The 14,587-nt window shown below is 36.6% G+C and overlaps 1 protein-coding gene across 4 annotated transcripts in view; it reads right to left on the minus strand.

Annotated features, from left to right (window-relative positions):
• RPGRIP1L (RPGRIP1 like) overlaps window positions 1-14,587 on the minus strand; it is a 92,140-nt gene that overhangs the window by 10,627 nt on the left and 66,926 nt on the right. For all 4 annotated transcript variants that reach the window (XM_032424155.1, XM_032424153.1, XM_032424154.1 and 1 more), the window contains one exon: window positions 7,043-7,226. In XM_032424155.1, coding sequence (XP_032280046.1) covers window positions 7,043-7,226 — 184 coding nt within the window. The remainder of the gene's footprint in view (window positions 1-7,042; window positions 7,227-14,587) is intronic.

A 14,587-nucleotide genomic window follows, 5' to 3' on the forward strand; every position in this document is an offset into this window, starting at 1 on the left:
ATCCACAGAAAGAAGTCACTCAGGAATATGCTACATTAGTACCATTCTGTATTTGTATAAATACCCGTTGTTAGAGACACGAGTCATGCCACCTCACTTGTATGCCTGGGAAAAGAGAGCAGCTCTGGAAACCAGAATCAAATCTGAGCAGTCATGTGATCTGATGTCATGTCATGGGCAGGTTTATGTACACACTGTCAGAAAAGATACAAGCAACATCTAAGAGTGCCACATCGCTGTCACTGCCTGTTAATGGCACTGGCAGTCATGACAGTAAAAGCCAGCGGTCTTTATTGCTTTGTATTTGAGGGATTTACTGCATTTTCTCTCACCCAAGAAGCGAGTGATAATGATAATGTATGGCAGAGAGCTTGTCCTTCCTGACAGCCTCGGTAATTTAATCCTTCTCTCCTGCCACAACATGCAATAAAAGAGGCATCTAGTGTATTGGGTTGAGGAAATCCAGAGGCTGACGTTTGCTGATGTTCGGGGGGGTGGGGGCAGTACGGGAGAGAAATGTAGGGAAGGGAGAGAGAGGCTTTTTAGGGTATGAAGTTTGTCTTTGGTTTTTAATGGTGCGTGTTGGGGGGCGCTGGGGTGGCTCAGTCGATTAATCATCTGACCCTTGGTTTGGGCTCAGGTCATGATCTCAGGGTCGTGGGATGGAGCCCTGCGTCAGGCTCTGCACTCAGTGGGGAGTCTGCTTGAGGATTCTCTCTCTCTCTCCCTCTGCCCCACCCCTGCTCACACTTGTGCACACGCTCTCTCTAAATAAATGAATCTTAAAAAAAAAAAAAAAAAAGATACATGTTGGCATGCAGGAATGTGGCCAGACTTTACTTGGCTGAAATATGAGATGAGAGAGCTGATCTAAAGTCCCACCAGGAAGAAGGCGGTGAACACTTGAAACTGTAAATAAGCACCTGCGCTTTGGGAAAATGGCATCTCAGAGTGCGAACACCAGTTTCCAACCTGATTATTTTTTCTCAGCTCGGCAGCCGTGCAGCACGCCTTAGCTTCTGAAGACATTTCTTTTTCAGATGCCATTTTGGAGGTAAAGTGCCCCTGTGACCAGATCTCAATTTAGAGACTATCCCTGATCAAAAGTACACAAAGGGTGAAAGATACCATGACAATTCCAAAGCCAGACTCTGCTGAGAACGAACATATTTCATCCCGAGAATGTTTCCTTGGACAATTTTAGTCCAATCTCAAATTATGATACTATCAATTCATTTAATCATTTGGCTCAGTTGATGTGCTGGGCACTGAGTTAGGCATGCAGGGTGGGAGACACATCAGCGTCTGTGTAGGGGTGGGTTAACGGTTTAAGAGAAGTGAGAACCAAGGTCAAACAACGGCTCTTAGCTTGTTGCTGCTGCGTGATGCAGTACCAGTAAATTATACAGGTTATACTCATTATACACGTTACTGAGTTTTATAGGAATCAGAAAAGACAGAAGGTTCAGAGTATTTTGTAAGTATAGTGCTTTGCTTATCAGTGCTAAAAAGGCTTACTAAGAGATGAGTTCCACTAATGCTGGGAGACTGGACCTCGTTTTGGCCACCAGTACACCAAGCCAAATGGGAACTTTTTTCCCCCAAATAGGATTTTTTTGTTTTTGCTGTTAATCACCAATTCAAGATGCGGTTCAGCATATCTTTTTGACTTCAGAGTTCTAAAGCTTAAAAGCCATAATGGTCTACATTATTTTTTTTGTGATAATTTTTTGGATAATTTCCCCCCTAGTTTTATTGAGATAAAATTGACTTATAACACTGTATTAATTTTAGGTGTATAACATAATGATGTGATATATGTATATATTACAAAATGATTACCACAATAAGTTTAGTTAACATCCATCACCTCACTGAGTTACACTTTTTTTTTCCTCTGATAAGAGCTTTTTAAAGATCTACTCTTAGCAACTCTCAAATACACAGTAGAATCTTGTTAACTATAGTGTTCTACATTATTTGAAGACAAGGGTTATCTCAGTGATAAAGAAAAACAAAAAAGACTGAATTCAAAGTCCAGCAACCAGATAGTTTTCCAATTAAATTAGGCCAGTTCTGACAAGTCTCAATAGCTTGAAAAAAATTTTTTTACTGTGGTCAAATACACATAACATAAAACTTATAATTTTAACCATTTTTAAGCATACGTTCAGTGACATTAAGTACAATCATACTGTTGTACAACTATGACTACCATCCAGCTCCAGAATTTTTTCAAACTGAAACTCGGTCCCAGGTTCCCCCAGTCCCTGGTAACCTCTAGTCTACTTTTTGTCTCTATGAACTGGACTCTTCTAGGTACCTCTTATTAAGTAGAACCATACAATATTTGTCCTTTTGTGTCTGGCTTATTTCACTTAGCATAATGTTTTTTAAGGTTCATCCATGGCATGTATCCAAATCCAAATTTCACTCCTTTTTAAGACTGAATAATGTTCCATTTTGATATACAGATTTTGTTTTCTCCATTCATCTGTTGATGGACATTTGGGTTGTTTCCAACTTTTGGCTATTGTAAATAATGCTGCTGTGAACATGGGTATTCAAGCATCTGTCAGGGTCCTTGCTTTCAATTCTGTTGGGTAGGTATCCAGAAGTAGAATTGCTGTACCATTTGGCAATTCTATGTTTAACTTTAAAAAATCTTTATCACTGAAATTGGTAAAAAAAAAAAAATGGTATAGTTGGGACACCTTCTGCTTCTGCTTCATCCAGCTGGCCAGCACACTGTATTTCCTATTCTCTTAACAATGATACAAATAGTGACAGCTATCGTTTATTGAGTGATGTTTATGTACTAAGTACATAATACTCAAGTACTCAATACTTTTCTTATGGCAATCACATGTGTTAAGAACCATACTGTCCCACATTTGACAGATGATTAAATAGACCCAGAGAAGGTAAGTAATTTGCCCATGCTCACCTAGTTAGAAAGTGGCAGAACCAGAATTTGAATCCAGCAAAGTCTGCCTCCAGAGCCTGCCTTCTTAACCTCCATGATAGAACTTCTCCTTAATATGAAGCCAAAACTTTTCCTGCTGTTAAAGCTGCAACCATGTTGTCAGCACAGATGGGAGTGTGAGAGAGAGAGTTCTATACCCGCATCAAGGGAAGCCACCTGATCCTCCTTTCACTTTCACAAAGGGATATTGCTTGGGTACGGCTGGTCCAGGTGCCTTGAACAACTCTCTTGGGCTGAACGCTTCTTAAAATTCTTTTCTGAAAAAACTCAAGCTCCTTACCCATCAGCTTACTTCTCCAAAAGTATACCAAATATGAAATCCAGCTCTCCTGCTTGCATAAACAATGCCTAGAATACGGGCGTCTTAATCTAGTTCAGCGATTCTCCGCCTTTAATGTACGCTGGGAAGGCTGGTTAGAATGCACATTAATGAGCTCACCCTGAGTTACTAATTCAGCAGTCCTGGGGTAGGGCCTAGACTGTGCATTTTTATCTTCACAGCAGCTTGTCACACACTGAGAACCACTGTGTAGCTCAACATCCCTTCGCCTAATTTTTTAATAGGATTAGCAACCAGTGGACAATTTGTGGTGAACATGTGGGGAATCGGGACACTGGGGCCACCTCCAGATCAGGGTCCCAAGGACATCCATATGGTGTTCTGGAACTAGATGCTTAAAAAAAAATCTACAGTTTCAAAACTTCAAATAGATCTTTTAAAAAGCAATTCTGGTGATTTAAAAAGTATCAGAACTCTCTAAAAATTAAGCCATTTATCTTTTATTTTCATTAGAAATCACTGGTTTAGGACTTGCTAGATTTTGACAAAACTTACTGAAAGCATTATGTTTCAAAAAAGGTACAAAATAGTAGTCCAAAGACATAAGCTGATTTTGAATTGTCTACCATTAAAAACTTATCCTTCACTTCTGCAGTTTGGAAAAATCCTTACATTCTTTATCAGTGTCATTTGGCAGAAGAAATGCAGATGGCTTAACTACAAAGGGTTGATAAACTGTTTCTCAAAAAACTTTTTCTGTTGGAGTGTTATCATCCTCCTAATCCTTATCTTTGCCAAATTTCTCTTCCTATTAGTGACAAAATGTAAATTCTGTATTATTTTCATCTTCTGAATTAAATGTTAATTGTTCCAAAACATAGACTGTTCAGTGCTCAGAGACTAAGGACCCAGATCCATATAAGTCTCATAAAAACTTTGGATGATTTCATTAATCTTTTTTCTTCCCACTGTCAATTCCCTAGAAGGCTTTATTCAGCCCAGACAACATTCTTCAGACCTACCATTAATCTTATTTTTTCCAAACTATTTTCTTGCTTTCTCAGCATTCTCTGAGCAAAATTTTCAGGCCCAATAAAATACAAATGTTTTGTTCATGCTACAAATGTCTAGCAAGTGAATTCAACTTTGTTTTTTTTTTTCCCCAGCATTAATTTTTCCAGCATTTCCAGCCTATAGAAGATACATTTTTTGTGTAAGTGGAACTGGTATTAACACCTCTTAATAAAGACTGAATCAAGCTATAAATAATTGTGGGGATCACTAGACTAAACCTCTCTTTTTATGTACCTAACTTAGGCCTCAGGATACAAATCCCTTTTGAAAAGATTCAAGCCATAATGCAGGGTAAAAATCATTGTGAGGTTCGGTCAACCTCTCAACTGGTATGGTGTTCAGATAGGAGAGAGCATGTACTAATTGTCCTTTAGATTTTCCATCTGAATTAAAAAGTCAGTTTGGAAATAAAATTACTTTCATTAACATTTAATAAGATTTGGAAGATGTAAGTCTACATTATATTGACCTTTTACATCAAGTCACAAGTGAATGGCAAATTATTACAATAATTAGATGAGATAGTTACTTATTAACCAAAGATTCAAGGAGATTCTCCTGCACTGAAGGTGATGCAAATACGATAATTTAAAAATAAACATTTTCACTGTTATAATTAAGTGAAAACTAAAATAAAGCCTCCTACAAGGTTATTATTTCTCAAATTTGCTGATGACCTAAGACTACATTTTTTCAGATATAGTAGATAAAAAACAGCATTAATTTGCTTGGAAGCACAAAATACATTCCTCTCCCCTCCCACCAGGAGGGGATTTAAATATCCTTACAATTCTTTTCAATTAGCCTTTAAAATTCTCATAGTCAAATCTCAATAGGTAGGAAGAGAAGCTGAGAAAAGGTATAGTAAACATTTCCATGGAATTCATTTCTAATAAATTATTGGTTTTCTTGTTGCATTCAGATGACTAATTATTCATTAGAAACATAAGCAACTCTTAAAATACCAATTAGAGAATAGGGGTATCTTGCAGTAAAAGGAAAAAATATACTGAGCAAATGCCAACCAACCAACTAACAAAAAGCCCCCCAGAGCCCTTGGTTACCATGTGAGAACGTTACAAAATTCAGGACACTTGAGCATGTGTTAACAGGTTGCATCCCCAGAATGATCTGCATTGCTTCTTAAGCAAATACAAACAATCTGCTGTACAGCAGGCCAAATTTCTCAATGTACAATTTCTAAAAAGCAATTTTGTTGTCAGTCCAACCAAACATTCTACTGCTGACCTTTAAAAAGAGTAACACAAAAGCCAGAAGAGTTTGTCTCTTTTCTTTGAGGTATCTTCGTTATAATTAGTTGTCTAATTAGTTCTTCCATTACTAATAATATTTTGATATGGTTTACTTTTCTGAAACTTTGCAGGTAAAAGATCTCTAGGAAGCTTGAGAAAATATTTTTGGAAATGTTTCTGTTATATCAAGTCAGTGAAAGGAAGGAGGAATCAGATTCTTGTCCTGATCACACTATTTATTTCCCCTGTGATTTCTCAACCTATCTGTCATTATAGGATTATAGAATTTGAGCTGGAGGGGATCTAAAGAGCGCCTTATTCAATAGATAAGAAAACAGGATACCATGAGATTTAAACATCTTGCCCAAGTTCACATAACTAATAAGAACTGTGGATACAGGGAAGACTAGAACAGATTTGTGGATAGTCATGATTATTGTCTCAAGCAATGACCACATTTCCAAAAGTAGCAGGTGTGTGCACATGCACGCACACACGTGCACACACACACACACACAAGTAACCATGAGCATTTGTAATCTTACTGCACGATCAATCAGTAGCATGATATACATACAATCAATAGCATGATTACACATATTGATTAAAATACCATTTATAAAACTGGTGAGAAAAAATATCAGTGTTCAACTAGCATAAGATGGCCTGTTTTTGCTAAAGATAATGCAAAACACTCCATCTTCATGGTTTGTTTTAATATAGGGCTTTAGAACTTAGTAAGCAGTTTTAACATAGGGTCATGTCAGCTTGATATGACATTTTTACTCCTCTTTAATTATACACTGATATATACTATTCTTTAAAACATCTTAAAGTTGGCTGATCGAAGAACTTACAGGGTACCAGTTGGGTCTGACTTAGATGTCAACTAGCTGATAGATAAAGCCCTCAAAGAGAAAACCTGCCTGCAGCTATCAGTGCACGTGTGGGCTAAATCATGAAAAGGTATTCTAAGAATTCATGTCACTCAACTAAAATCCTGAACATATAGACACTGGGAGAGATGTATACGTATATTGCAAAAACATCCATGTGCTGACACTGATCAGAAGGGTAGAAAAAAATTAGGTCACTGAATTGTGTGAATCATATGATTAAAAAGCTAGTACTTTTTCCTCCCTGTGAAATATTGTACTTTTTGATTCAATTCAATTGTAGACCTAGGTGACATTTTTCTACTGATACTATAATATGGCAGGAATGTCGAGAGACATTGTTTTTCTACCGTTTTTTGTTTTCTCTTTAGTATTACTTCAAATTTAATTTCTTAATCCTTATGCTACAGGTTTGACTTTTATTAATCCATTCTGAGGAGACTTCCATGACTTTATGTGAACATTAGAGAATTATACTTTTTCCTTGTTCCTGCAACTACCTTCACAGATAAGACAAAAATGAAAGTCTGTATTATAAAGGAACCATACATACCGTTGCTATAATTATAGTAGACCCACTGCCCACTCTTGGGTTTTGGAAGTGACACAGGTGTCTCTTCAGCAGGAAGACTGTAGAATCTGCATTCAACGAACAGCCGCTGGATAGTGTCATCTGCAGTTACTCGAGAATCACTAAGGCTTAGAGCTATGATCTCAATCCGAATTTTTTCTGATGGCTGTTTAAAAACAACAACAAAAAAAACAACAAAGAAACATAAAACAAATGAGCAAAAACTCCTTTCCTCTTTTTCACTATCAATTTTAAATAAAACATAAAGGCCAATGGGTTTCTTTTTTGGAACGCATTGTACACTACTGTATAGTTACACATGATAGATTATTCACGACAGAGAGAGACAGAATGAGATTCTAATGCCCCAGGGTTTGAAGTTAACAGTGTCATGGCAATAGTCTCCTGATTTACATTTGAGGCTATAAATACCCCACTAGTAGTCTATCAGGGGCGAAGATTATGAGATCTTCATCTCCGATTGCTTTCAGAATGACAAGTATCAGTTGGCCTTATTTCAAACTATGTAATGAAGTACATGTTTATCACTGCTTTTATTTAATCTACAGTACCTGAGAAAGTTTCGGTTATTCAGAGATCAAAGCCTGTTGAATACTTTATAGCCATTATGCTAATAAATGTAGCTATATGAATCCATATTAACTAGAGCAGAAACTATAGTTCATCCTCTTATATATTCTGCCATAGCATATTTCACTCAATAAGTACTGTTTTCAAACAAAAGGAACAAAATTGTTATCTAATTTACCACATATTTCCTTGGAATTCATTTTTTATCTCATTTTTACCCAATTAACAACTAAAAATATATTTCTTTTACTGTGTAATTTTCATTTCAATCCTTACTTAATAGATTTTGGTGTCACAGACATTATTAAACAAGCCGTATATGTTTCCTTGAGTAATGATTTAAAACAAACAACAGACTATGACTTAAAAATTAGATCACACCAAGACAACTCCTCGCTTAAATATTTGTTTTTACAATTTTAAATTTGTGCTTCATTCCCTTTTCCTAAATCCCTCCTTACTAAATTCAGAAGCATGCTACTGTAAATTATATAATTTCAAATAATAATTAGAAAATCCTGAAACTAAGACCTGTCTATAAGACCAACTTTTAGGAACTTACTGTCAAACATAAATCAGTGTGCAAATTCAACACAGTGATTACTCAGATATTTCAAAGCATATAATATAATTAATCAAACTGAAAAGCATAACTATCTTATTGTAAAAATATCCCCATAAAGAACTATTTCTATTGATGTCAAACCCCCTCAATATTTGATGAAGTAATTTTACCCCATTCTTTCAAAAGACATTTTCTTTTATTATGTATTCTAAGACACTTTAACTAAAAACCCAAATCTGAATATTTCAATAAGGTTATTTTATTATTCAGTAGATTCATGGAAATTTTACTAGGATGACAGAGAAAATTCCACACCATTCTGTCTCCACTAATACAGGTACAAGGCTGCAGCTGGCAATATTACTAGGATTAGCATAGTATGATGAAATATTTAAAGGAAAATTTTTTCTAAAACCTAATAAATCAAATGACTGCCAAATGTCATTAAAGTGATGGTCTTTGACTTGAATATGCTTTTCATATTCAAATTTGAAAAGAAAGAGATGAAAGCCTGGAAAGGTTACTCGGTTTCAACTAATAACCTCAAGCCCTCTCCGTTCACGTGCATAAAAAATGAAGTTGGCTCCATTGTCTAACCTCACTTCAGAAAAGCCCTTCTCTGCTTGCCGAAGACTAACATGGTAAAGAAAATATTTTAAGTGATACTATTTTTTCCTTAAAACGTATGGTGGTTGTCAAAATACCACACACGAACACCCATTTGATAATTCTGCTTCAAATGCAGCACGATTAAGCCTTTTACATGACTTGTAATTTGAAAAACTCAGAACTGTTGTAACAATAACTTCTTATAAAACATTCCTGTTCGTTTCTGCACAAAAGAATTAAAGGAAATTAGCCATAAAAAAGGCAAAAGAGGCATATACATGGTTATTTCTACATTGTGAAAAGAAGAATTTAAAGTTGTTTATCATAGAACCCAACGAAGAGGCAAATGAACTTTTAAATAGCAGGGGAATCAAATTTATTTAACTGGTTATTTTATTAATAATATATTAAGTATATAGTTCCCATATGAAAACTTGCATTATTGTAAGAATGTATTTAGGTTGTTAAATAAGACTATATATAAAAATATAATTCTAAATGAAAGTAGATTTACAGCCAAAGAAACAAACCAAAACATCAATACCAAACAAACCATAAGAAAACTCACTGTATTATTCAAATAAATAAAAGAGCTTTAAAATTCCTCACATGGTATCACCTCCTTTCTGGTCCAGTTTTTTGCTGTTGTTATCTACCTGCCCCCCCCCAATACCCCAACCTCATTACCTCTATCGTATGTCCTTCTAAGTTCTCTAATATTATAGACAGAATTTATTAGTTATCATTTCTTTGTTCTTTTTATGCTACGTGAATCAACTTAAAATACATCAAAAAGGGGATACGTTCCAAACCGTATATATTTAGGGAAACACACTCTGAATAAAGAGTTTTCCAAACATGATACATTTTGGCTACCAGGCTAGCCAATTTATTTTTCAACATTGGAACAATTCTGGTCGTGTTCTTGCCTCTGTGAATCAAAAGTTCAACTAGATTATATATAAAGATTTTGAAGATTAGGAAGCACTTCAACTGTGTAACTGACAACTCCAACTTAGTGTCAGAAATGAACTCAGATTCCGTCCTCTCCCCCAAGCTCATTCATCCTCTGGAGCTTCCTATCTCAGGTGACACTGCCATCCACCTGGTCACCTACAACCAGGCGACCATGGATCCACTTCTGCCATCCCCATTTTTCATACCCACCACATCCTACACATTACCTATTCCTGTTCATTTTACTTCCTAAATATCTCAATGATTCATCAAATCATCGAAAGCTTATGATACTTCAACATTGTATCAGCTACTGGAGATAAAGACAAAACAGGATATGGTTTCTTTTCTCATTTTTATCTCTAGAGAAATTTCTTTAGGTTCTCATCTGATCTTGGGGGAAGAACTAATTCAACAGCTTCCTAGTATTAGAATGCAGTTTGATAGACTAACAAGGGAGAAATCAGAGGGAATCATAAAAGATAATTGGTTGCAGAACTGTAAGCAGATGGATGGTACGAGACTATCAGCTCAGTGATACAGGGACTATTATCTTGCATATGGTATCACTGGTGTGGTATGTAGTACACACTCAGAAACAAAGTGGATCTACTCTCAGGGCTGTAAAAGAGGTGAGGCACTCTTGCCCTTGATCCCTTGTCTGCAGCCGCAACTACTCTTCTCCTGGCTGAATTCTCTCTCTAAAAACCAATCAGGTATCACCTTCCTGCTTGAAAGCAATTAACCTATACTCTAGCCATTTTCCCGGACCAGTGGTGTGCTGTTTATATAGCTCAGGTTTTGCATGGAAAACCTTCTCTATCAGACAAAGTTCTACTTATTTTAGGCCCTGGGCCATACATGCTGTCCTTTTATGATAGCATCACTAATCTTCAAGAGCAAGCTGGTTCCTCCACTGGACGGACCCTCCCTGCAGTTTTCCGTCACATTATGCTGCATAGATTTCTTTATCTATCTGCCTCTCTCTGGAGACTGTGAGCTCCTGGAGGCCAGAACTCTATCTTATTAATCTTCTGCTATTTAACATCCTATCTGGCACATGGTAGGCTCTCAATAATCAGTTAAAGATACAGAGTTAAGGGAGGCTGAGTATCTTTTATATATTCAGATTATCTTTTCTATATTGCCAGAAATAGGTGAAGCTGCAATTATTAGTGTTTTCTCTTTTAACAAATATTTATTGTGTCTCCCGTGTTTGGTAAGCTGGTGATGAAAAACTGTTGAAAAATATACAGAAATCTTGCTGTTCTAGATTTTAGTTAAATAAGAGTATTTCAAAGACAGGTCAATATTGTGGAATTGAGATGGCAGGTTACTATTATTTCAACTTTTCTGTATGTTTGAAATTTTTCATAATAAAACAATGAAAAAAGTTCCATTAGGAGACTTGGAAGGGATAACAATGTTCAAATGACTAAAGCGAAGCCTCTGCAGATAGATGCATAATACTGTCCGTTCAGAATCACTAGAACATGACGGGTGTACTTCGGCAGGGCATTAGTAGCCTTCACGTATAGTATGTTTACCATACAGTATAGGCTTTAGGCCTTTCCTGTTTCCTTTTTTTTGAGACAGAGCTCCCACGAAGGGTGTGGGGCCACAGGTGGGGGAGGGAGAAAAAAATCTCCTCAGACTCGACCTCGGGCCTCCATTTCATGACCCTGAGATCATGACCTGAGCCGAAATCAAGAATCCGACACTTAACCAACTGAGCCACCCAGGCGCCCCTCCCGTTTTCTTTTCTATATGTGTGGACGTTTGTTACTAAGTACGATGTTACTTTTTTTTGTCTCCTTCACCAACTGCCCTATTAACTTCCCTAGTTAGCAAGATGTTGACGTCAGCATATAAAAAGAGCATTTAAAAATTCTGATTGTGGTGAACAGAGGTAATAAAAGTCACTCAAATATGAACTGCAAGCAACTTATTTTTAGTTGTCTGTATAGATGGACACTACATATTATGTGATTGAATGATCTAGAAATGTGATGACAGCTAGTATTACTCCCAGAGGAAAAAAGTTATAGTTCTCATGATTTTGGCTCAATTCCACTATTGCTTTCCTGACTGATGCTAATTCACTTTTTAGGCCATATATTTCTATAGTATTTACTTAAGCTTTTATTGGCTTGCTTAAATTTTTTGTTTTACTTCAGAGGATCATGCTGAATTCTTCCTTTGGTTTCCACCATCAGAACAGCCACATTGGAGTTGAATTGTTAGGCTCCTAAAAATTAATTATACTTGGGGCGCCTGGGTGGCTCAGTCGTTAGGCGTCTGCCTTTGGCTCAGGTCATGATCCCAGCATCCTGGGATCGAGCCCCGCATCGGGCTCCCTGCTCAGCCGGGAGCCTGCTTTTCCCGCTCCCCCTGCTTGTGTTCCCTCTCTAGCTGTCTCTCTCTCTGTGTCAAATAAATCAATAAAATCTTTAAAAAAAAACTAATTATACTTGACAGCCCTTAAAACATAGTATTCCGTAACTGAGAATGGCCTGTGATAAAGGTTTTGCAACTTGTATCAATTAGATTTAACTCTAACTCTGGTGAGATTACCTATGAATTTTATTTCATTTTAAATCTCTACAGTGAATAAGCATTTCTGTAAAATTACAAAGTACAGAAAATAATTTGGCATATTCAAGGACTCAACATCTTAAACAGATGTTACCATTTTGCTGTATCTGATTCAAACTTTTTTGTTGTTACTGAAGAAATAAAACATTTCAGGTGCAGGTAAAGACCCCACCTCCTAGTTCCTTTCTCTTCTTCCTCATTCCCCCAGAGGAAACCAGTATCCTGAAGGTGATGTGTATCACTCCCAAACATGCTGGTATGTTTTCTGCAACATATGTCTATTTCCATAAACAACATATAGTATTGCTTTCTGTTTTTACATTTTATATTAGTGGTATCATCCTCTATTAATCATTTTGCAACTTGTGTTTTTTTCACTCAATACTATATTTAGAGATTTATTCATGTTTATAATTAAAATCTAATTCGTTCATACTAATTGTTATACAGAATTCCATTTATATGGCATATATAACCTATAGTCCACTTATTTTTTTTACAGATAAACAATTGAGTTGTTCACAATTTTTTGCTATTACAAACAATATCGCATTGTCTATCCCTTTATGTTTTCCTGTGTATGTGAGTGATTCTTTCAGAAGAACTGCTAAGTGAGAGAGATGAGAAATTCAAATTACTCCTCAAATGGTTACATGAATTTACATGAGTATTATATTTATCACCATAAAAATGTGTGGGGTGTGTTTGTGTGTAAATAAATACAAACAAAGCCTACCTCTTAGGAGCCACAGTAGGTAGAACTTGGTACTTTACAGTGAAATGATAGATAAAATGGTAATGGAAGGTGATGATCTATATCTATGCCCTTTAAGAGCAAAATTTTAATTGGGGTGAGCTCTAAAAAAAGCTCAAAATAGTTGGTTCAAAAAGTCAAACTCACTGGTACTGGCAGAGCCGTATGTAAGTAGGGTAGGAGTGCATACTGCTTAATGATGATTCTTACAATTTCTCTTCTTCAGGCTGGGGGTGGGCAGAGTCATCACAAAACTTTAAAAAAAAATTTTTTTTTTTTAAAACTCAACTCACACTAGGCTCCAAAACTTCCTCTTATTAGGAATCATATCCACTCTTCACACGTGTTTTGACTGAAAAGTTTTTGGTTTCTTAAAATAATTGCTCTTTGGGAGAAATAAGAGTGAAGAGAAACCCAAACTGTTGAGATAACGTTTTTAACAAACAAAACCAGAAAAACCCCAGCTTTCATCTGTGGCAGTAACCTATCTTTTCTCATTGGTTCTGTGAAAGACCTATACTGAACAAATGTGATAAATATTGAAAACTTCAGTGATGGAGATAAAAATGGTGCTAGGGTTAAGAGTGCTTATTTTTATAATATTGTCATGGTCTCCCTTATACACCATGTAAATTACTGCATCTATAATGGTCAGCAAATTACAGAAGCTTGTTACCACATGTTCTAAAGCAATGGCTGGAATATTTTTTCCTGTCCTAATATACCCAAGGGATATGACACATTTCCATCATTAACTGTGGCTGACTATGGCAATAATGTGAAGGAAGGAGAGAATTTTAAAAATTACCCTCAATTTCAGGTGATTTTGATATGCCATTCCATTTTCACCATCATTGAAAACAGATGTTATAGTACAGTGGTTCTCAATTTTGGCTGCCCATTAGTATCACCGGGGGAGCTTTAAACAAAATTCGGATTTAGCTGATCCGGATGGAGCTGGGCCCTGGCATTTAAAAATGCTCTCTAGGTGATCCTAGTGTGCAGTCACAGTGAGAAGCACCGCTTTTCCCTCAAATTATTCTCAAACTCTAGCATACCCCAGAATGACCTGAAAGGCTTGATGACACACAGATTGCTGGGACCCAGTCTCTGAGTTTCTGATTCATGAGGTCTGGGGTGGGGTCCAAGAATTTGCAGCCTCACAAGTTCTCAGGTGATGCTGATGCTGCTGGTCTGGGGGCCAAATTTTGAGAATCACTGCTCTAAACCAAAAAAAAATTCAACCTACATTTGTGACCCTTTCTAAGATATTTATTAAAAAGCTTCTACAGGGTGGCTCAGGTGGTTAAGCGTCTGCCTTCGGCTCAGGTCATGATCCCAGGGTCCTGGGATGGAGCCCCACTGGCTCCCGGCTCAGCGTGGAGTCTGCATCGCCCTCTGCCCCTCCCCCCTGCTTGTGCTTGCTACCAAATAAATAAATAAATAAAATATTAAA

Source organism: Phoca vitulina, unplaced genomic scaffold (assembly GCF_004348235.1).
Source record: "Phoca vitulina isolate PV1807 unplaced genomic scaffold, GSC_HSeal_1.0 scaffold30, whole genome shotgun sequence".
NCBI lineage: Eukaryota > Metazoa > Chordata > Mammalia > Carnivora > Phocidae > Phoca > Phoca vitulina.